Below are 22,132 nucleotides of genomic sequence, written 5' to 3'. Positions count from 1 at the left end.
ATACCCAGAACACACCCCCCGGGGGCTGCCTGCCAGACCCCTCCACGCCCCACGTCCCGCGAGGGCGAGGCGTCAAAACTGCAAAGGAATGTCAAGAAGACGGAACTCTGAGAACGTGGGGGAGGAGGCGCCTAGATTTCTTCTGGAAAGAGGTGGCAGAGAGCGCAAAATGAACTGAGGGAACCTGCCTGGCTGGCAAAGGGCTCAGCAGGGAACAGACAGCAGAATTCCTACAGGACCTGCTCAACTTCACAGGAAAGGTATGTACATGCAGATGAGGGCTTGATCAATTATTTTTAAAGTCACCAGCAAAAAATGTTAAGCTCTCCCAATTTGGGTGACCGAAAGTTTTTTTTTTTTTAACTTTATTTTTTTTCGGGGGGCGTGGGCATGCGGGATCTTAGTTCCCCAACCAGGGATTGATTGAACCTGTACCCCCTGCAGTGGAAGCACGGAGTCGTTTGGTTTTTTTGGTTTTTTTTTAAATTTTAATTTTATTTATTTGTTATACAGCAGGTTCTTATTAGTTATCTATTTTATACATATTAGTGTATACATGTCAATCCCAATCTCCTAATTCATCCCACCACCACCCCACTGCTGCTTTCCCCTCTTGGTGTCCATACGTTTGCTCTCTGCATCTGTGTCTCTATTTCTGCCCTGCAAACTGGTTCATCTGTACCATTTTTCTAGGTTCCACATATATGCGTTAACATATGATATTTGTTTTTCTCTTTCTGACTTAGGTAGCATGGAGTCTTAACCACTGGACCACCAAGGAACTCCCTTGAACTTTTTAAAATTAAAGTATAGTTGATTTACAATGCTGTATTAATTTCTGCTGTACAGCAAAGTGGCTCAGTTATACATCTATATATTCTTTTCTATATTCTTTTCCACTATGGTTTATAAAAGGACACTGAATATAGTTCCCTGTGCTATACCGTGGGACCCTGTTGTCTACCACAAGACTTCAAACAGCTCCCCAACAATCCTTATCGCTTGTGAACTTGGACATAAGCCAGCTCGGGACAGGATTTGAATCCTCTTGATTCTAGGTCAGCGTAGGTCCAATGAAGAGGTCTGCTGTAGCCTGATCCTAACTGACCTTCCACCTGACCTTCTCCCCACAGCCTCCTCCCAGGTGGCTCTTTCCTGCTCGGAACAATGCTCTTGGACAGGGCGGCAGGAAAGGGGCAGAAAGGGGCGTCAGGAAAGGGGTGAGGGGAACAACAAGAGCTGGCAGAAGTGCATTCCTCCTGAGCTGTCGCCCCAGACAGGCAGGTCACCTGACCCTCCTGCTTTCTGCTGGAGAAAAGTAGCCCACAGGGGACGTGCTCAGCTCCCCCAAGGAAAATAACGCAGAGAGCTCAGGGGCATTGGTATTAATTAACCTACTGTACTAGCACAGGCTAGTAAGGCATGTAAGATTCTCATCCCTACGCAGGCTTGCCTCTTCCATCACAGCCATAAGCTTCTCATGACAGAAGGCTCCTGCTGGTGCAAACACCCGGGATTTACTGTGCCCTGGACCCATCTGGGTTCCAATGAGACGTGAGATCACAGAACAAGGGAGGCCACCTAATCCAGTTCCCTCACTTTCCAGTCCCAGAAAACTGAAGGCCAGAGTTGCCAAATGACGAAGATTGTAGGTCATCTAGCATCAGAGCCAGGATTCTGTCCTAACCTGAGATGCAGCTCAACTGTGCAACTGAGGAGGGATATAAAGCCAGCACGGCCCCACCACTCCCCATCCTCGGGGAGCCCACATCCCCAAGAGTCAGCACGCACGCAAGTGCACATACACCCATCTGTCCACCCGAGAGGCTACAGAAATCAGGACGAGGCCTGGAATCTCTACGAACCCACCCGCACTTCCAGCTCGAACGGGGGCAGAACTGGAGCTCTCAGAGCACAGAGAAGGCAAAGCTGAAGGTGGCAATCGTCAGCCCAGCAGCAGCACAGATGGAGGCCCCAGAGAGAACCTGTGCTCCGGGGCTAAGCCCCCACCAGGCTCCTCCACTGGCTCTGCTGTCCTGGCCCAATCTACCCTCCCTTCCTGATCCACCGCCATCCTTCCTCTCCCACGTCTCAGCACCGCCCAGGACAGTGAGACTAAACCCCACCTCCACCCTCCACAGCCAAGAGCTCTCACTGAGAGTCTGCCCCCGTTCCTTCTGTCCTTCTGCACAGGGCTCAGCCTCAGGTCTGGTCTTTTAGGTAACAGTGGATGATGCCAGAGGTAGGGGAGGAAGGGCTACTTGACCTTGCCTAGTTACCCCTTTCCTCTTCTTAGCAAGGAGTCAGAGGTCATCATTACGAAACCCCCCTTCACCAGAAACTCCCCTTCCCCAGAGCGGGGGATCTCTCACAGCTGTCAATGTCAAAAAGGTAAATGAAGGCGCTGACGCTTTGAACCGATTCACCTATTCACCTCGGTCAACAGGTGAACGTGTACAAGTTTGTGTGAACACACACAGAAAATGTCCCTGCTAAACAGTGACCTCACACAGCAGACAAAGCCCAGTCCCTCCTCCAGATTTACTGCACACCCTTCCGGGTCTCTCTCTCTCCTTCTCCATTCTGTCTTCCACCCAAATCCCAGAGAAATCTAAACTTGTCCCTGGTGCTGGGAGTCTGGGCTGAAGTCGGCGGTGGTGAGGCTGAGGTGGGAAAAGAAAACGAGGACATCATGGGATGTAGATGAAAATCAGGTGGTCAGTGGCTCCCCTCCTGGCCCGCTGGCTCTGCCACGCCCCCTTCAGTTTCCATGGCTCCCTCTTTCCCAGGAGGACCCTCCCCCCTCAGCTCCACCCACTGCCCAAGGCTGTGGGCCTGGCTCTTGCCCGTCCTGCGCTCTCCACCCCCTCCCACATGGAGTCACAGCCCCACGGCAAGGAAAGCGGGGGTGTGAGATAAGCAGGGGTGGGAAAGAAAGGAGAGCGAAGACTGGGGCTTGGGGCAGGCCACACCAAGGCAGGGACAGAAAGTATGCCAGACAGCACTGCAACCCAGCGGGGACGGGGACACAAAGCACACCGTAAGACTGTCACCCGCTATCAAGCCACACGCGGAGCTGGGGGCATCCTACCTTGCAGGGATCTTGGACCTGGGACTGAATCTGTCAAAGAAAATGACCAAGGCAACTGAGTGACCCGCTGATGGCTGGGGGCTTTGGAGGGAGCGGGTGGGAACAGGGAGAGGTCCATGGACAAGCCTTGCAGGGCTGCTGCGCTCACCGTCTCTTGTCTATTCACGACAGACAGGAGCGAGGCCAACAGAAGAGAGACCCCCGATCAGCAGAGTGGAGGCAAGAAGGGGAGAAGGCCCACAGAGCGCAGAGAGGAGCAAAAGCACCAAGGCTTGGAGGGTGTGCTGAGCACCAAAGGCCCAGGCCCTCCAGAGGGACAGCAGGCCCGCTCCCACCCTCTTGACCTGTTTTGTCCCCATGAAGCACAATGAGATGATTAGGCCGAGGGACTGGACCTGTCATTCTGTGCTGTGGACAAAGCTACCGGTTTGGGGACTGCAGGGCGGCGGCTTCCAATCTTGAGCGCCTGCAGCCAGTGTCACTATTTCACAAGATGCCTTAAGCACGCTCCGTCCGTCCCGGGAAGAGGCCACACAGGCCACGTCAGCCCAGCGGTAACTAACACAGGTTACCTAGTGCTGGTCGCAAGGGCTGGCTGGCAGGGATCACGTCTCTCATGAATCACAGGAGGGACAGACGAGCAGGCAAAGCACAGACGGGCTGGGAGACCATGTGCGCCCTTGCGGTGGGCTCACCGGAAGGGACTGTCCTGGGAAGAGCCCCAGGATGGCTGGGGGCGTGGGCGCGGGAGTTCTCCGCCGTTCTGAGCTTTGGGCTCCTGACGTCCACTCAGGAGGAGAGGCTGAGGGACGCTGCCCCCACCTGGTATTTCTGTAACCCTGTCTCCTCCGCAGCCTCCCTGCCCAGCTCACACACCCCATAGAAGGGGGCGGAGGGGAAGACAATGGGGAGTGGGGTGACCCAGGCGCAGCGTGGGCCCTCAGCACCAGGAGAGCCCACGGGGAAGGCTCCAGCCACCACTTCCTCGTGTCTGTTCCCATCCCATGCACCAGGCCCAAAAGCAAAGCCCAAACCGCTTTCCATCCACCTCTGCTGGCCCAGCGGGGCCCAGGAAGGGAAGGGGGACAGGAGGGTCCTGAAACTGCTGGGAGTTACCTAGTGGCATGGCAGGCTTGGCCTTCTTTGCAGGTGCCACCTCATCAGCCCTGGACTCAGAAAAAGACGCCGTCCTGCTGGGGGCTGGAGTCTGGGGGAACAAGGAGAGAGAAACAGTCGCAGGGAACAGCTGGAAAAAAAGCTACCGGTCATTAAGGCCCCAAAGAACTCAGGTAACAAGAACTATGCACAGCTCTGTTCTCTACAAGCTGCTTCCAAAAGAACTAGTTAACAACCCTCTGAGATAGGAATTAGTATTGTCCCCAAGCCACAGGTGAGCAAACTGAGGTTCTTGGCGATACCCACCAAGGTCCCTCCCTTGAACTCAGGTCTGATTAAAAAATCCCTGGTCTTTCCATTACACTACTTTGATAGGGCAGAAAAAACTGGCAGAGATACAGAAACCAACCACATACTACCTTCTCCCCATACCTCCCCAGTGCCCCCAAAAAGCTGGGGACCGTGCCCAGGATGGGATGGGATGTGAGGGGCGACAAAGATGACTCTGCAGGCTTTACGGCAGAGGAAGACTGGCACCTACCGACGTGCTCCCGCTGGCGTTGAGGAGGAAGTTTGCAGTGTGGGCCGCTGTGGGCGGCTGATTGGGGATGGGCCGATGGCCCAGGGCCATGCCCACAATGGCCGTCATGTGAGTCTCAGTGCCAAACACGTGGATGGGGATCCCAGTGGTCTTCCCTGTGAGGGACGGAAAAGGATCCATGGTTCAAGTCTCCTAATAAGTGCCTTGCAAGGAAGGCCACATGACTGGCAAGGCCCCTTCAGAGCCCGCCCGATGTCTGGCGCTTTCTGTGCAAGACCAATTATCCCAGGAGAAGTTGGTGGTCATTATCTTCACCATCAAACAAAACTCTGTAAAGGTTACCTGCCAGTAAGAGCAAGAAAGAGCCTTACAGACACTCTCCAGTGACCACAGGCAGCACGAGAGCCTGCGCTCCTCACGTTCCCCGGCTCTCCGACCCCCTCCAGATTTGTCGCCCGTGGCCACCACGCTGCAGCCACCCAGGCCCGGCCTCTGTTCCTCAACAGCCGGGCTCCTTTCCCCAGGGCTCTGGCCCTGTTCCTTCCTCTGCATGGAGCTGTCACCTGGCTGTCACTCAGCTCAGCTCAAGTGCCACCTCTTGGGAAAGGCCTTCTCTGACCTCGACAGTCGCTCCCCTCCACACCGCCCTGCCTGGAGATCCCCACCAAACAGCCTCTTGTTCCAGCCGCTGTTTACTTGTTCATTGTCCCATGAGTTGAACGTCCCAGGCATGACTGAGTAACATTCACCGTGCTGTTCCGAGGGCTACGTCCATGGCAGGTCCACAGTTTCAGGTGAAAACTAGGACTTGGTACCACTTCAAGTGACCTAGGTGGGTCAGTGTTTGCCATGGATATCAGATTTGGGGAAATGGGAAGGTGGAAAGATTGTCTCTCCTGTTAGAGGGCATGATCACCGAGCAGGAGTGTCTCATATCCTCACCCTCACACCCCCCCACCCCACACATAACTGCTCTTAGCAACGGGGTCGCGCTGCACTCAAGACCAAAGCTGCTGGTTCTATCAGGTCAACTCAGGGAGACCCAGTCTTAGTCCTCACTGACATCACATGGTCCCCAAGTTCTTGACGGCTCTGAGTCTGAGGTCTCAGGAGCCTGCAGGAGACGCCCAAAATGCAGAAGGAAGAAAGGAAACCAAAATGGACCCACATCCTCTCTGCCCTCACCTCAGCGAGGGGCAACTCCCTCCGGTTCTATCAATTACCAGACCCCTCCCTCCATCCAGGCCACCAGCGGTCGGGGCCTGGACACTTACCACTGTCTCCCTCCTCCGCCCCCCAGTCCAGGCCACCACTCTGCCCTAGAGGCTGCCGCAGCCTCCTAGGTGGTCCCCCTGCTTCGACCTGGCTGCCCTCTGGTCTTGTCTCCACCCAGCAGCCTAAACAACCTTCTCAAACCTAAGTCAAATGGTGTCACTCCTCTGCTCAGTCTTCCAGCAGCTGCCAGGGTCACAGCCAAGTGCCCACGGGACCTGTTCTAGCCCCGCGCATATCTGCTCCCTCGGCCTCTCTGCCTCCATCCCCGGACCCCCTGCCTTTGCTCTCCCGACCCCAGTCCCTCAGCCCTCCCAGCTGGTCCTACCCCAGGGCCTTGGGACTTGCCCTTTCCTCGGCAGACAGTCACCACTGACTGCTCACTCCTCCAGGTCTCTGCTCAAATGCCACCTTTCTGGTCAAGCGTTCTCCGATTGCCTCATTTAAAACTGCCCTGTCCCCTCCCACAGATGCTAGAGGCACAGATGTCCCGCCCCTTCCCCCTGCTCGTCTTCCTTCATGCCGCCTGACACTGCAGTCACTGTTCTCAACTGCACGAGGGCTCGCTGCCCGTCATCTGTCGCACGTGGCTGTGACCCCAGGGTTCAGCACAGGGCCCGGCACACAGCAGGCCTTCCACAATTATTTGTTAAGTGAACAGCTGAATGAAAATGCCTTCCTGCCCATTCCGAGTTTAGGTTTCGGTCAGGTGCTCTGTGTCAGGAGGGCACAGAACAGCAGCAGAAGCGAGCTGCACCTCCAGAGGCGGGGGGGAGGGCACGGAGGCACTGGAAGACTGACTCTTGCAGGAATCCCGAGGAGGCGTGACACTCAGGGTGGGAGAGACAGAAAAGGTTCCCCATCTTACCGACTTCTCCCATCACCCGTAAGCCCTCCTGGTAGTTGGGGCCACCTCTTCGGACAAAGATCGTGACCTCGTGCTCCTTCAGGGGGCCCTGGTAATCTCGAATCGCTCTCACGATGCCCTGGAAGCACCAAGGGACAACAGACATGTGACTAGAATGAACGCAGCCATAAAGCAAGCGTTTATAACCATGGGAAACAAATGTCCCAGGGCGTAGATTACAAGGGCTGCTGGGAGTTCCCTGGTGGTCCAGTGGTTAGGATTCAGCGCCTTCACTGCCGCGGCCCAGGTTCAACCCCTGGTCGAGGAACTGAGATTCCACAAGCCGTGCGGCACAGCCAGAAACAAAACAAAACGAAAAAAATAGGGCGGCTTCTCACAAAGCACGGCAGGCCCTGGCACTCAAGAATTTTACACGTGTTGCACACACAAGCGACCCAAAGGCCCAGGACAAGCAACCACTGTTAATGGTGCTGAGGTGAGAACATGGGGCACCTAGCGGTGACACCCCTCGATGCGCGGGGTGCTGGGCCTCCAACACCAGTGGGGCTTTGCTGGTCTCTCTTATCCCAATCTATAGTCGTTCTTGTTCTCTTACTGCAATTTTGGGGGAAACTCTATACCGAGGTCCTATGCAAGAGCTGTCAGGGTGATCAGGACATTGTCTACTTAAATGTCAAAGTCCTACAAAAGCTTCTTCAAGTGATTTGGGGGAAAAGCATTGCAATGGGTATCAACTTTGGAAACGTGGGAGCACGTACAGGTGTGGACCAGTTTTGTCTCTCCAGATGGAGGGCAAGTTTACTGAGTCTACGTTCTGTCGCTCGTGGCATTTCACGGGAAGCTCTACACACAGTTCCTGCTCCAGACATAACTGCCCTTATCGACGCGCTGCCTTTATTACAGGCTGCTCAGAAGTTAAAACAAAGCTGTTGGGATTCACCTGTGTCAGATCTGTTTGTTGAATCAGGTCCAATTAGGGACCTGTTTTAGGCAGGACTGGCGAGGCCTGGTCCCCTCCTTCTGGAGAGCTCAGACTTTCAGGACTGACATTTATTTATGCATTATTTTCTTTCTTTCTTTTTTTTTTGCGGTACGTGGGCCTCTCCCGTTGCGGAGCACAGGCTCTGGACGCGCAGGCTCAGCGGCCATGGCACACGGGCTTAGGTGCTCCGCGGCATGTGGGATCTTCCCGGACCGGGACACGAACCCGCGTCCCCTGCATCGGCAGGCGGACTCTCAACCACTGCGCCACCAGGGAAGCCCTATGCATTATTTTCAAAGCTTATGTGGAACTACCAGATGGAAGACACTCTTTTGAAGGGCTTCAGTGAGCAGCTGACAGGGTGGGATAAGTGGCCTTGTGAGGCGGCCCCCTTGAAGGGGAGGAGTCTCGAGACACGTTAGCTGTCATCCTTCTTGACCAGCAGTCACACTTTCTTTAAACTGGGGCCCACACCCCTGACTTGTGCACAGGGACCCAGGCTGACGGGCCTCTGGCTGGAAGAGCAGGAGCCCCAGGGCATCAGACACTTCCTCATGCCAACCTTTTGGAGAAGGGGCAGATGACTGGGAAACAGAAACGCTAGGAGGTGTAGAGAACCCAGAGTCTTACAATGGAGTGCTGGAAATGAGATCAGTCAAGCCAGTTTTAGAAGAATTGGTCCTGAAAGGGGGGAAGGCAGAAATTCCCCTTCTCCCCACACTTCAGATGGGAGAATTATGGCCCAGCGAGGGTCGGCTGCTTGGCCAGAGACACACAGGTTCGGATCCAGATCCATCCCAGTGTCTTGTGCATCCCTAGGTCAAAAGCCCCTCCCCCGGACTGGGTAACTGATGGGAACCTGCTTCTGTCTCAAACCTACTTGCACAGAAACTTCCCTTCCCTGCTCCCAACCCACCCACATTCCCCTGCAGCTGGTTACCTTGAATGTGGCGGCCACATTGGTGAAGTTGGCGATGCTGCCTCCGATAATGAGGATCTTGCCTGGGTTTGGAGCAAGAGAAGTCAGAAAAAGGTTAGAAAGGTAGACTTGGGCATCATAGAAATCCAACTGAGAGAGTGCTCTCTCCTGAGTGAGCGTCCCCCAGCTGTTAGGAGATACCAGTGCAGAGGCGGGGGGAGCAAGCTGGTCTCTCCTGATGCCTGTTCAGTGTCATCAGCTCACCTCTCCATAACCTATGCCACCAAGCAGGCGGCTGATCCAAGCCCAGAAAATCTCAATTTCTTTTTCTGGCTGCGTCGTGCAGCTTGTGGGATCCTACTTCCCGACCAGGGATCAAACCCAGGCCCTTGGCACTGAGAGTGCGGAGTCCCAACCACTGGGCGGCCAGGGAATTCTCGAACCCACAGAATCTCTACATCATTCCTAGCTGGCATCTAGAAACCCAGCTTGGTTTTTGGATACCCCTGGTGGGAATCTCTATCTGGCTCAAGGGAAGGGGAACTGGTATGTGTGGTCCCAAAACACAGGACAGGTGATACAGGAAAGCTGGGAATCACACAGCGCAGACAATAAATGTGTAAGTGAGTCGCTAAGAACCGCGTTACAGCAGTCAGCAAAAGCATGCCACCACCGCCTCCCCTTGCACCTACTCATAGGGCTGTATACATCCATCCATTCCTCGCCCCCTCGGAGCCCCCAGTCTGACAGACCCTGTCACTGCCCATTGTGCAGTCAGGGAAACTGAGGTCCAGAAGTTAAATAACTAGTCCCAGGTTGCAAAGGACCAGGAAAACCCTGGTGCCTCACAGCCCAGCCAAAGCTGTCCCCACCGAGGACGCTGGGCTGTCCCGGGGAAGGAGCGCGTGTCTCACCATCGGGGTGCTTCTCACGGGTCATGAGGGAGAGGATCGTCTTGGCGTAGTCATAGGTCTGCTGCTCGCTGGGGGCGCCCGAGTACTCCCCGTAGTTCGCTAGCTCGTTGACACCCCCTAGGTCGCAGATGGTATCGCTGCCAGGGAAGCAAGGAAGTCAGTGCTGGCTCCAGCCTGAGTGGCAGAGGGCGGCGGCCTGGTGCCTGGGAGGCCACGCAGACGCCCCTGAAGCCTTGAGGCCGGGCAGCCTATGGACCTCAGACCCTCAAGGCCCAAACAAGTCATACTTGAAGGTTAACTGTCCTGCATCATACTCTCCCGGGGGGGCATCCTCCCAGCCCTACCCAAGACTTCTATGAAGTGTAAAAGTGTGACTATTCATACAGGCACTACAACACCTGGAAGGACACCCAACGTGGTGGCCTGGGAGGGGGAGGGGTGGAGACACAGCCAAGCAAAATACTTTCTGGTTCATTTTCTGTATTTGTTGTACTTTTGCATGGAGCACATTATCACTAATGATAAGAATTATAACTAATAATTTCATTTTGAAGCAAAGAAGAAGGTTGCAGAGACGCTGTGTAGGCCCCTCTGGGATGCCCACGAGTTCTGCTCTGCACCGAGCGGGGGGAAACTGGAGACCCCGAGGTGAAGCGACTTGATCCAGGCCACATGTGGGAAGCCTAGGTGGACCTGGCTGCCATCCCCTCAGCAGCCCTCTCAGTCACCTGTACACGACAGAGGCGCCACCTCCGGCCACCATGGTCCAGATCCTCCCCTTGGGGTTCAGCAAGGTCAGCTTCAAGCTTGCCCCACTTTTGGCATCCAGGTCTGCGATGTAGGCTTCCTAGGGGCCAGAGAGCAACAGGTGGGCCCTGGGGGCACACCCTTCACCAGGTCACAGATCCCAGGACCCCTCCCCTTCTCCTGGAGTCGTATGAAGAGGTCCTCCACTGCCTTCACAGTGTCAGGGAGAAGGGCTTGTGCAGGGCCTCACATGCCTGGGACAAAACGTGATGCCGTCTCCAAGCACCACAACCCCCCACAGCCAGTCACCACCCGGAGACAAACTTCCCAGGTCCTTTCTCTCCGACTTCAAGTCCTTGGCTCTCTGCCCAAGTCCCAGGCCTCGCTATGTCACTCTGCTTCTAGCATGGCCCCCACTCCCAGCATCTGCCTGCCTAGCTCATCCCGTGCTGTGCCCCCCAGGCCCCATCCCTCCCCCCAGCCCAGCCTCTTCCCTTGACCTGGGTTCCGTCACACATGCCTGATGCTGTGGCGAGGACCTCTCAGAGGATGGGGTGGGAAGGAGCAATTAAAATTCTCAGCAAGTGGCCGAGAGAACTACCTTCCTGGCAGGATTCGGGGAGCCACTCAGAATTACTGAGAAACAACAAGTCACGTCACGAGCCCAGGGAGGTTGATTGAGAGGGGAGTCTGAAAGGATCTCCGGCCGGGATTCAGGGGCTTGGCTGACCCCCACACCCTCCTCCTCCAGGGCTTTTAAAAAATTAAATGGCTCCTGGCCTTCCTTTCCTGCCAAATACATAGCCCACAAGGGTTGCCAAATGCTCATAGGAGATCAGTCACTCCCCCACCCCGCCGGTCCCCCTCCATCTCCTCCCCAAACCAGCCTTACCTCTGGATAAGCCTCCCGCCCGAAGGGGGGAGGGAACTCTATATCACCCCACTTCACTTTGCAGATGTAGTCGGCGGTGGCGTCCACCTTGGCTGCCAGGTCAAGGACGTAGACGCCATCTTTGGTCACTACTTTAAGAAGAAAAAAAAAAAAAAAGCAAAGAAGAGGCAATCAGACATGGGCCCTAGCCAAGGTGACCATCAACCTCCAACCCCTCCAGACTTCCCCACACATCACTCCCATGGGGGACCACCCAGGCCTAACGACTCTCCAGCTCAACAAGAAACCAGATTGGTCCTTATGGGGACACAGCTTTTCCCCCATTCAAGGAAAAACAAATTCTACAAGACCAGTCCCCGCTCCCTGACCTGCAGGTAATAGGGCAGGAACATCTGTTTCAGTTGCCATGGCAATTTTTAAGCATTTTTACAAAATGCTATACTCCATGCCTTAAATGTCTAACTATTCATCCACCACAACCCCGCTATTTACAAAAAAAGTGTCTAAGGCACAGTCTCTAAGGCCCCCGGGTAAGGCACAGTCTCTAAGGCCCCCGGGTGCACACACCAGGGGCTCCTAGGGTCCAGCGAGAAGTGGGAAGCCATGGGCACACTGGGCCCCCAGCCAGCAGGATTCATTTACTGCCGCCTCACTGGAGTCCATTTCCCTTTCCCCCAGGGCCATTTAGCTAATTAAGTCAGCACAGAGCCATCTGGTCCATTAGAGGGGCTACATCCCTAGCTGGAATCTATCAGGACTTTGCCCTATGAAGCCCTGGCCAGAGCCAGCCCGCGCCATCTGCCTCCTTCACAGCGCGAGAGGCTTCGCCGAGGTCTTTCCAGCCTCGGGGGTCAATGATGGACCAACTCCTGGAGGGGGAAGCGGGAAGGGGGTCTCCGAGGCACCAAGAGGAAGGAAGGGTCTGACCGGTCAGGCGGATGCAGGGGCAGCTCAGCTCCTGGTAGAACAGCCTAACCCACTGGCAGCAAGAGCCACAGGGCAGAGTCAGATCACAGCCAGGACTTCCCCATCACAGAAGAAAGAAAGAAACTGGAGTTGGCGAAGAGGAATGACTGTGGCCTCCTGAGAGCTCAGGAACAGGAGCCCGGAGATCCCTCCGCCCACGCACAGCTGTCTGCGCTGCCCCCTGCAAGTGGGGGTCTGGTCCTCGGAACGTCAAAGCCAGGGTTACCATAAGTACTCAGACTCTGCCCTGTCCCACCCCAGCAGAGACAGTTACCAAGGGGGTTGATCTCGAGGTAGGTGAAGTACAGATCCTCATAGAAATTGAAGAGGCCGGAGATAAAGCTGGCTAGAATCCTACAGGGGGAGGCAGAGAGGGACTGTCAATCCGTGGCGGAGCGGGCTCAGAAGCAATCCCTCACTGCCTCTGACAGCTCCACTTGCCAACAGCCACCCCGCTGACCCCTCACTTTCCGCTCCAAACCCCGCTCCCCAGACATCACTCTTCAGCCGCTGAGGCGGAAGGGAGCTGTCAGGCATGCAGCAGGAGGGGGACACGCGCCAGACAGAAGGGGCACGGAGGTGAGGGACACTGATGCACGTTTCAGTCTGAGCCAGCCTCCCCTCCACCCGCAGCATCCCTCCTGGGGACGGGGAGTGGCGGTGCCTGCCTTTTGCTCCCCACCTTCCGGCCAGATGCTGGGGCGGCGCAGTGGGTGCCCAGACAGGGATAGACCACTCTGCTTTCCCCACTCTGCGCCCAGAGCTGTAGCCTTCCCCGTTCCTCCGCTGCCACCTCCCTGCCATCCCTCTCACTCAACTCTTTCTTGTCTTTGGGGGCGTGGACCAACAGGTGTTTCTTGATGCCCTCAAGATTCAGCTTCTCGTCCACACCAACGAGCAGTTTCTGGGCTTTGGCGTCCACGTCACCCACATCCACCCCGCCTTCGTGGTGGAACAGGACGTAGTCCCCTTCTCGGGTAGCATAGATGCAGACATAGAACTCCTCCTCCTTACGGGGAAGAGAGCACCACGTGGGTGAGGGGCCCAACCCCGGTGGTATCATTTCTAAAACCCCATAGACACCTCTCACAAGGTAAGAGCAGATCACCATCTTGCCCTTGAGGACAAGAGACAAGAGGCCACTGCCTTGCTGGCTGACAGTCCAGACTGAGCCAACGTGACCTGCTCTGGGGGAAGGGGCCCTGCCTTCAAGTCCTTCTCATCCCAGCACTGGGAAGTCCCCTCTGTTACCAACCTTGATTCCTTCCTGCTGCAAACTAAGCCCTTTCCTTCAACTCTGGACTCCCTGCTCCGTAGCACCCTCAAACCCTCAGCACCGCTTCAGAGACTCTGGTCCCTTTGGTTTTTCTCCAGCAGCTTGATTTCTCCTTCATCATTTTAGGGCCAACAGGCACAAAGCTCCCAGAGGGAGAAGCCCCAGCTTGGAGTCACTTCCCACATACCTGAGTGTGGGGGACGAAGGGTTCGATCAGAAAGTTCTTGAGGAAGCCTCTGGCCTTGCCAACCTACAGAGATTGAGGGAGGTAAAGCTTAGACCAGAAGGCATGTCTTGCTCGCAGGGCAGGAGGAAGGATCGCCCTCTGGTCCCTCCACCTCGCCCTCCCATCAGAGGCGGGGCCCAAGCACTACTGCCACAACACCTGCCAGAAAGAGATCTTTCCAGAAACCAGGGCAGTGGGCTCAAGAAGGCTTCATGAGATCTCCTCTTCCATCCACCACCTCGTGCCAGCTACACTTCAACACTGACCTCACACATCCTTTCCTGCCTCCTCTGGAGGAGGATAAATGAGCTGCAGCAACACCCCACCCCCAGAAGCAGAGATCAGGAGCGTCTCCCCCTCTGCTGTGCCACAAATTAAAGCGCTCAGACAAATCAAGGCTGTCCATCCCAGAGTGCAGGCAGGGAGACCCAGCCCCAGAGCATGAGTCTAGGCGCAGGGAATGGCTCAGAGCGGGGAGAGAGGGGAGCCTGACAGGGAAAACTTTTCCACACAGACCCTCCCGGCTGAGGACAACAGGCCTGCAGAGCTAATCAGTTTGAGTGGGTCCCTGGCAGCAGCCGAGGCGAGACAGCCCTCATCCCTCCCAGCATGTCCCGAAGCCCCCGCCCACCCATGCGTGCGTCACTGCTGAGTCAGGACCAGACAGTGATCCATCAGAGGTAATGAGCTGCTCCCGCTGGGGTCAACGCTGCTGCCGGCTCAGAGGTCCCTGACATCCCCCTCCCAACAGACAGCGGAGGAGAAGGAAGCATGAGGACCTCCCTGGGGACACTGCTCAGCCCCCCAACCCTGCTGTCCTCTCCCCAAAGGCCTGGGGGCACAAAGGTCCAGATCCCTCTGCCCCCAGGCCTGTGTGTAACTTCAAGGATCCCTCTTTACCCAGGAGAGCCAGAAACCGGGAAATGAACGTGAAGAGCTTAATTTGAGGAAGGCCAGTAAAAAGGAAGATGGTTCCATCACCATCTTCATCCTACTCCCGGGCAACCAAGTTAGAGAACAGCTCAACCCTGGTCCATGGTCACCCCAGATGCGACAAAGCCAGGTATGGACAGCACATCCTCCCCAGTGTAACCATGCCTCAGCTTACTCCCTCCCTTCAGTCCTCCAGCTCCTTTTGGGAGAAGAAAAAGAAATGCAGTTTTATTTCTGGGCATCACGTAGCCTTCCTAAGCCACATTTCACTTCAACTATCTCATCTACAGAGTTGAAATGGATCAATGAGCTGGAAGAAGGCAAGAATTAAGTTTACTCTTCAGTATTATTGTTTCCTCCTCCTAGGTTCTTGGTCCAAGAACGTTTCTGCCTAAATGATTCTGCATCTCCCTTCAAGTTTTGTTTTGTTTTTACCCACCCGCTTATATACGCAGGTCACGACAAGCTACCTTACCCTTTCTGGAAACTAAAAAGAAAGGAGTTCCCAGAATAGTTCTCAGAGTCCCATCTCCACGACTGTTGTTAAAGAAACAGACCATTTCCACCTGGCTCTCTAATTGTACTGGGGTTACCTGTACAGCACATCTTGCCGTTCCCTGATAGGGGAGCTGGGAACGAGCACCAAGGCGGCCCTGCTGCCTAAGGCAGCTCTGCTGGGCTCCTGCCTTCCCCAGGCTGCAATCTGACCAGCTGTGGGGGTGACCCACAGCGCTGATCTGGAGGCGACCACATTTGCTTCTGTTACCACAGCACATCCACCCCGATCCTACACGCAGACTCACTGTGGCCTCCTGTCCCAGCCGTGGCTTCAACCAGGACTTGACTCCGTCCAGAGTGAGGTTGACCCCAACTAGGCCCAGCTTTCCACGCCGTTTGATCAGCTGGTCTGGCTTAACCACCAGGCTCTGGAATAAGAGGGGTTTGTATTTACAGCAAGGAAAGATAGAGAAGAGTAAGAGGTGACAGTTTGGGGACCCAAAGCACAGCGTAGCCTGGTGGCTTCCAATCCACCCCACCCCCAGAACGAGTTCCACCCAACCTTCAAGGTCAACTCCCAGAAGCTTCCCTCACCCACCCCAGCCAACATCTTTCTTTTAACGACAAGGAATCTAAAGCCATCCTCACCCAGGAAGGGGTCTGGCAGAGCAGGTGCTCACTGAATACGTGCTGAATGAGTAAGTGATTCCCTACCCTCCCTATGTGGTATCTTAGCTTCATTCAACTCCTCAGACTATCGACTAGCACCTGTGTTTCAAAAGAAAGAACGGAGACAGAGCCTTGGGGTGACAAAGGACCTTTGAGGACATCTGGTCAACCCGATCCCAGGGTTTGAACCCTGTCTATAAGACCAACAAGCGGCCCCTAGCCACTGCTCACACACCTCTAGGACCAGGAAGTTCACGGCCTCCGCAGGCAGCTCGCTTTGTGGTTTGGGCTGCCTCATGGTGGGAGGAAACCTGCATCCCTGAATGCCTCCCCCTACTGGTCCCAGTCCCGCCCTCCGGGGCCTGCCAAAGAAGTCTAAGCTTCCAGACACCGTCCCAACAATGGCCCTGCAGAGATCTACAGAGAGGAGCCTCTACTCCAGGGTGCATCCCATCAGCCGTTCTACCCAAAGTACAACGTCACACTTCCTCATGGCCCTGACATATTCCTGACAGGGTGGTGTTTGTCAGTGAGCAACTACCAAGTGCCAGGCAGCACACTGAATACTTTCCAGACATTGTTACTAATCCCTAAACTCACAGGGTGAGTGCTATGCCCATTTGACAGATGGGGAATCTAAAACTCTAGAGAGGTGAAATGGCTTGCCCCAGGCCCCATGGTTAATATGCAGAGAGCTGCCATCTGAACTCCGGTTTGTCCAGTTCCAGTCCAGGCTCTGTACGCCGTGCCAGGGGACCTCAGCACGCAGGGCCCGGGGCCAAACACAAAACGTGCTCAGCCCCCTGCACCCCGCCCACCCATGCAGACCGGCTGCCATCACATGCCCCCGGGGGACATCTCCAGCAAACCGACTGCTTTCTCTTCCTGGGACTCTGGGCCTGGAGGAGGGGCTCAGGCCGGGGGGGCGGGCTCACCTGGCTGAGTAGCCACGGGTGGTCCTGCAGCAGGTGGGCCCAGTCAGTGTCAGGGGTGACCCGGGCATACTTGAACCGGTTCTGGATGGCCGAGGTGGTGCAGATGTACTTGTAGAGGAGTTCTTTGCCTGTCTGCTCGGAGATCGCCTTGGCCGACATGGCTGCGAGGGCCCTGCTCTACCTGGTGGGGTGAGAGGGGCTGGTCAGAGGGGGTGGGGAGATGGAGGTGCTAACTTTTCCAGCAGGGCAGACTCATGCCCAGCTGCCCCCAGACGATAAGACCAGATCTCAGCGCTTCTCTGAGAGAGAAGAGGGCTGCCCCAGGAGGAGGGATGGAAGGGAGATCTCAAACAGCACTTCTAACATCATAGAAGGAGGATCGGGAAACGATGGATGAGGAAAGATGGTGGAGAAAAACAAAGGTGGCATTTATTCCCCCAGGGACTCTTGGCCTCCACTCCCTCTAGGAAAACTAGCTCACCCAAGACCACATGCATCCTGGCACAAAGGAAGCCGGATGGGGAGACCAGGAATTGCAGGGATGTGACCCACACCTGAGTGCTAGTCCCAGCCGAGGTGGGCATACAGACCCTGAAACACACCCTTTGGTTCTGTGACCTGTGGGGAACACGGCCAAATGGTGCAATGCTGGCCTTACACGCCCTCCATGTTTGGTCTCCCCCACACCCAGACTCACCCACTTCACACTCTTATACACATCACCAGCCTGAAGGCTGGGCGAGCAAGTCTACTTAGCCTCACGCAGGACCAAGCCCCCAAGGAGCAAAGAGGAAGAGTCACGTCAAAGCCCTTTTCTCCTAGGACACTAGACTCCTACCCAAGTTCAGAGCAGAAACAGGCTGGCGGAACTGTGACTTTCAGTGCATCCCACCCACCCCACTGAGTCATCCAGCTACTAATTTAGAGCAAAACAGAGGCCTCTCTGGGGACCACCCATACTGGTCACTTCTAACTGAGCCAGAGTTGGGAGAAGAGGCAGAAACCATCCTCGGTCACATGTACGTGAGCCCTGGGAGGGACATGGAGATGTATGGCCTTGTTTCTTAGATGAGGAATAAAACCTCAGAGGGGTTAAGATAACTTGTCCAAGAAGCCTAATTAATAAGCGGGTTGGGCGGGGAGGATTTCCCTGGTGGTGCAGTGGTTAAGGATCCGCCCGCTAATGCAGGGGACACGGGTTCGAGCCCTGGTCCGGGAAGATCCCACATGCCGCAGAGCAACTAAGCCCGTGCACCACAACTACTGAGCCTGTGCTCTAGAGCCCATGAGCCACAACTACCGAGCCTGAGCCCTAGAGCCCGTGCTCTGCAACACGAGAAGCCACTGCAATGAGAAGCCCGCGGGCCACAACTAGAGAAAGCCCACATGCAGCAATGAAGACCCAATGCAGCCAAAAAAAAAAAAAAGCAGGGGACCTAAGGCTTTTTTTTTTTGGCTGTGTTGGGTCTTCGTTGCTGCGTGCAGGCTTTCTCTAGTTGTGGCCAACGGGGGTTACTCTTTGTTGTGGTGCGCGGGCTTCTCACTGTGGTGGCTTCTCTTGTTGCAGAGCATGGGCTCTAGGCGCATGGGCTTCAGTAGTTGTGGTGCACGGGATTAGTTGCTCTGCGGCATGCGGGATCTTCCGGGACCAGGGCTAGAACCTGTGTCCCATGCATTGGCAGGCGGATTCTTAACCACTACCAAACCAGGGAAGTCCGGGACCCAAGGCTTGAACCCAAACCCTCTCACTCCTGGTCCCCAGAAAACCCACATCTCAGCCCTAGAGAAAAGAGCAGTTCTCCAAGAACCAGGCCATTTCCCCTACCTTCACCTCACAGAAGAGTCTCTGATGACAATTTCTTCATATTCCCTCCCCATCGCTTTGTCCTGACACACCCATTCTCCCTTGGGTAGTGCCAGGAGCGATTTGGGGAGAGAAAGGGTGGGGAGACAGGGAGGGAAAGGAAACCAAGTCATTCATGCCAAGAGCTTGGCCAGATCAGGAAAAGTCACTCCTGCCTCTCCAACAAAGACCCAGAACTGAAGTTGTTGAATTTGCTGGGGGAGAAAAGTCAAGTGTAAATAAAGGAGGGTGGAACTGGAGGGCTGGCTGGTTTATACACTCAGGAAGGCTGGTCTCCATTCCCAGCTGAGGGAAGGCCAGAGTTCCAGGGGCCACTCTGCACCTCCCTCCCAAAAGCCAGGTTGGGCTTCAGGTTCTCACCCTGGCTTGGCTGGCTCCCTCAGCCTCCCAGCTAGTCTCCAGCTCGGCACAATGGGTGCATTCAGTCTGGTGTCTGGCCCAAAGTCGGGTAGCTGGGAAGGGGCTCAAAGGAGACGTTCCCTTTTCTCACCTTCCCCTGGGATGACTTCCGGCTCCTTCTCAACACAAGTTTCCGAAGGAGGTACCTCAACCAGCCCCACTGCCTCACAGCCGTCCACCCCCCACCCACTCCAGCTCCATTTCCCAACCTCCTTGACTCAGACCAGAAAAACTGGTCCTGAAATCAGATGGGTACACGTGCCCCTACCCCCCTCCCAAACAGAGTGCAGCCCAGGGCAGACCAAGCAGAGAAAGGAGGGGGCAGCTGCTGACCACCCTTAGCGGTTCTGACACATCAGCCGCCGGCTGATCACGGATTCCAGGAGAAAGTAAGCCCCTCGCTAAGCCTCTCCAGCAGAGGGCACTCCCAGAACAACAACCCCCCAAACCTGGCACCTCCCCAAACAGAGACCCAACTTTGGAAAGAACACGGATGAGAAATGGGACCTTCTGCAGCTGAAAAAAAATCACAATTTTCTTGAGCCCTTGTTCAAATCTCAGATCCAAGAACTCATCTTCAACCAGTCCCCGGGAGGGGATGGGAGAGAAGACAACAGGGGATGATACAGGATAGAAAAGTTTTGCCAGTTCACCCAAACACAGATTTGCCACTAGAGCACTGTGGCTTAGATGGCGAAGGCCCTCTCAAAGCCAAGACAGAGAACTTACATGATAGAAAAAAAGCAGGGAAAGAATCTGGCCTCTGCATATTCAAGACAGGGTAAGAAGGCTCACAAAACCAGGGAGTGGACTGGGTGGAGATAAATCCGCAAGTTTAATCATTCAGTAGGGCCTCTCTAGGGCAGTGGCTCTTAACCTATCTGAGGTCTCAGACTCTTCTGAGCACCAGAAAAAAAGCCCAGAAAAACGTGCACATACCCAGTTGTGCATATCATTTCAAGGTGGTGACCTATGACCATGACCTGACAGCCCAGAGACCAGTAGCTAAGAACATCTGCTCAAGAGACAATAGGACTTAACGTGTATACCAATCCGGGCTGGGAACACAACACACACACACACACACACACACACACACAAACACACACACCCCACTACAGAGTCTTGGGCTGCCTCCTCAGGAATTGAATAATTGAATGTGTTATCAAACTGGTGAGAGATGGTTTCAGGGCAGAGCGAAGACCCCAGGGGTCCACTCTGGGGCCCCAGAAACTGTTACTTAGCTAAATGTGGCAGATATCATGCCAAGGAACCTGAAAACACACACACACCTCTCTCTCTCTCTCTCTCTCTCTCTCTCTCCAAAGGAGGGACCTTCTGAGCAGAATGGGGTCTTTTCTGCACACAGGATAAGTGGCCCAGAACTGAGTTCATTCACAGCAGCCACCGAGGGCAGAAGCAGCCCACAGACAAGGCTGAATGAAAGGAGCCTGTTCCCCAGGACTGTATTCCTGGGACACCGCCAGTGGAGAGAAACCACTGGGGACGCTACTTATGGTCTCTGTGGGAAGGCCAAAGAGCACTTATTTTAAGGTTAGTATCCGTAGGATTGGGATTTTTTTGAAATGACAGACAATCCCTGGAGTAAAAGGAGGGGCAGAATTCTGAGGGTCCTCTACTGCAGCAAACATAGTGGAGAATGGGGGTGGGGGCACCAACCACCCAGCTCAGTGTCTGAGGGCTGTTCCCATCACCATCCTCCAAGCTGTTTAAGGAGCTCTTAAAAAAAAAAAAAAAAAAGCAGAAGAAGCAGCAGAAGCAGCAGCAGCTCTTTCAGAGGTGAAAACAACCCTCTGGGCAGCTGGGTCTACCAGCTGTCCTTCACCCAACATTTCAGAATCTCAGAAACCCAACGATCTGAGCTGGCTGGAACCCAGAGCAAAGTTAAAGGGAGGAGAGAGAAGCGGGCTGTGGGCTGGCTGACCAAACTGTGCTATGCACTGCTCCCCTCCCACCCCCGCAAAATCCTCTTCCCAGGCAGACTCCGGAGGACCACCTAATGGCAGAACTCCTCGGCCCTTCACAGTATCCGCCAAGGTTGGAGAGGGCAGCTGGCGCCGCGACTGGCCCTCTGCCAAGCCCAACAGGAGGGCGGCGGCAGCATCCTCCAGCCCCATGAGGACCTTGCCTCGACCAAGCTCGGCAGCAACGTCAAGGGTGGGGAGGGACACGGGTACCCCGACCATCTGTCGCTTAGCGGCTGGGCCCGACGGCACCTCCAGAGCTAGGAGGGTCTTTCCTGCACCGCCGATCCAAGGCTAGGTCCTCGTGGCGAGGCCTGGGTCGGCCCGGCCCCATGTGGCCCGCAGCGGCTGCGTGCCCCGCTCGCTCCCTCCACTTCGGCGCGGGGCTCAGTCGACTCTCCACAGAACTAAGAGGAAGGGCCTGAGCCCGGCTTATGAGGGGTAGGAGTGGAGAAACTAGCCACTACTTCCCGTCCCCGGCATCCGGTGGGAGGCACCCAGATGGGGGCAAGAGGTGGCCGGATAAAGCCCGACGAGGCTCGATGACTGGCCCCGGGGTGGGGATGAGGGGCTCCAGTTAGGGGCAAATGCAATTCGGCGGAGAGAAGACAGCCAAGGACGGCGGCAAGCCCTGTGCAAACTCCGAGGAACTGGAATGTGGAGGAGTGGGGGAGGGGAGGGGGCGACACGAGGCAACCAGCCGGGATCCCGGCGAAGGCTAACCTAAAGCTTAAGACCCTCAAAACTTCCAAGCAGGTGCAGGGAGCGCGCGTGAGCCCGAAGCCGGCGTCGGGGGAGGCGGTTCCGGGTTGGGGGAGGGAGGCAGGAAGCTCTGGACCAGGTGAGGTCCATCTCGCGAAAGCAGTCGCCCGCCACTCACCTCTCTGCGAAAGCCTGTGCGCGGCGCTCGGTCTACAGGGCCCCAAACACCGCCACTACCGGGAGCGTTCCAGCCTCCCGCGGCCGCCCGGGATCCGGCTTTTGTCCCGGCCCTGGCGGGCTTCTCCCCGCCCCCAACGGCACACTGCCCGAGCCGCCC

At 55.7% G+C, this 22,132-nt stretch overlaps 1 protein-coding gene across 4 annotated transcripts in view; it reads right to left on the bottom strand.

The window, feature by feature from the left end:
* Nucleotides 1–22,132, bottom strand: part of ACLY (ATP citrate lyase) — a 42,591-nt gene extending 20,459 nt beyond the window's left edge. The window contains exons 1-14 of one of the 4 annotated variants that reach the window (XM_004282797.4): nt 21,974–22,132; nt 16,846–17,026; nt 15,547–15,669; nt 13,772–13,834; nt 13,127–13,317; nt 12,583–12,662; nt 11,343–11,473; nt 10,432–10,550; nt 9,704–9,840; nt 8,811–8,872; nt 6,889–7,006; nt 4,749–4,903; nt 4,208–4,298; nt 3,092–3,121 (exon numbers count right to left, since the gene is read on the bottom strand). In XM_004282797.4, coding sequence (XP_004282845.1) covers nt 3,092–3,121; nt 4,208–4,298; nt 4,749–4,903; nt 6,889–7,006; nt 8,811–8,872; nt 9,704–9,840; nt 10,432–10,550; nt 11,343–11,473; nt 12,583–12,662; nt 13,127–13,317; nt 13,772–13,834; nt 15,547–15,669; nt 16,846–17,004 — 1,459 coding nt within the window. In that variant the 5' untranslated portion in view covers nt 17,005–17,026; nt 21,974–22,132. Of the gene's footprint in view, nt 1–3,091; nt 3,122–4,207; nt 4,299–4,748; nt 4,904–6,888; nt 7,007–8,810; nt 8,873–9,703; nt 9,841–10,431; nt 10,551–11,342; nt 11,474–12,582; nt 12,663–13,126; nt 13,318–13,771; nt 13,835–15,546; nt 15,670–16,845; nt 17,029–21,973 lie in introns of those variants that run through there. The other 3 variants (XM_033410811.2, XM_049702466.1, XM_049702467.1) reach the window with 3 other exon arrangements.

The sequence above is a fragment of the Orcinus orca genome, chromosome 19 (genome assembly GCF_937001465.1).
Source record: "Orcinus orca chromosome 19, mOrcOrc1.1, whole genome shotgun sequence".
In the NCBI taxonomy this organism is placed as follows: domain Eukaryota; kingdom Metazoa; phylum Chordata; class Mammalia; order Artiodactyla; family Delphinidae; genus Orcinus; species Orcinus orca.
Note: the sequence above shows the minus strand (reverse complement) of the source record. Positions and strands in the feature narration are given on the sequence as shown.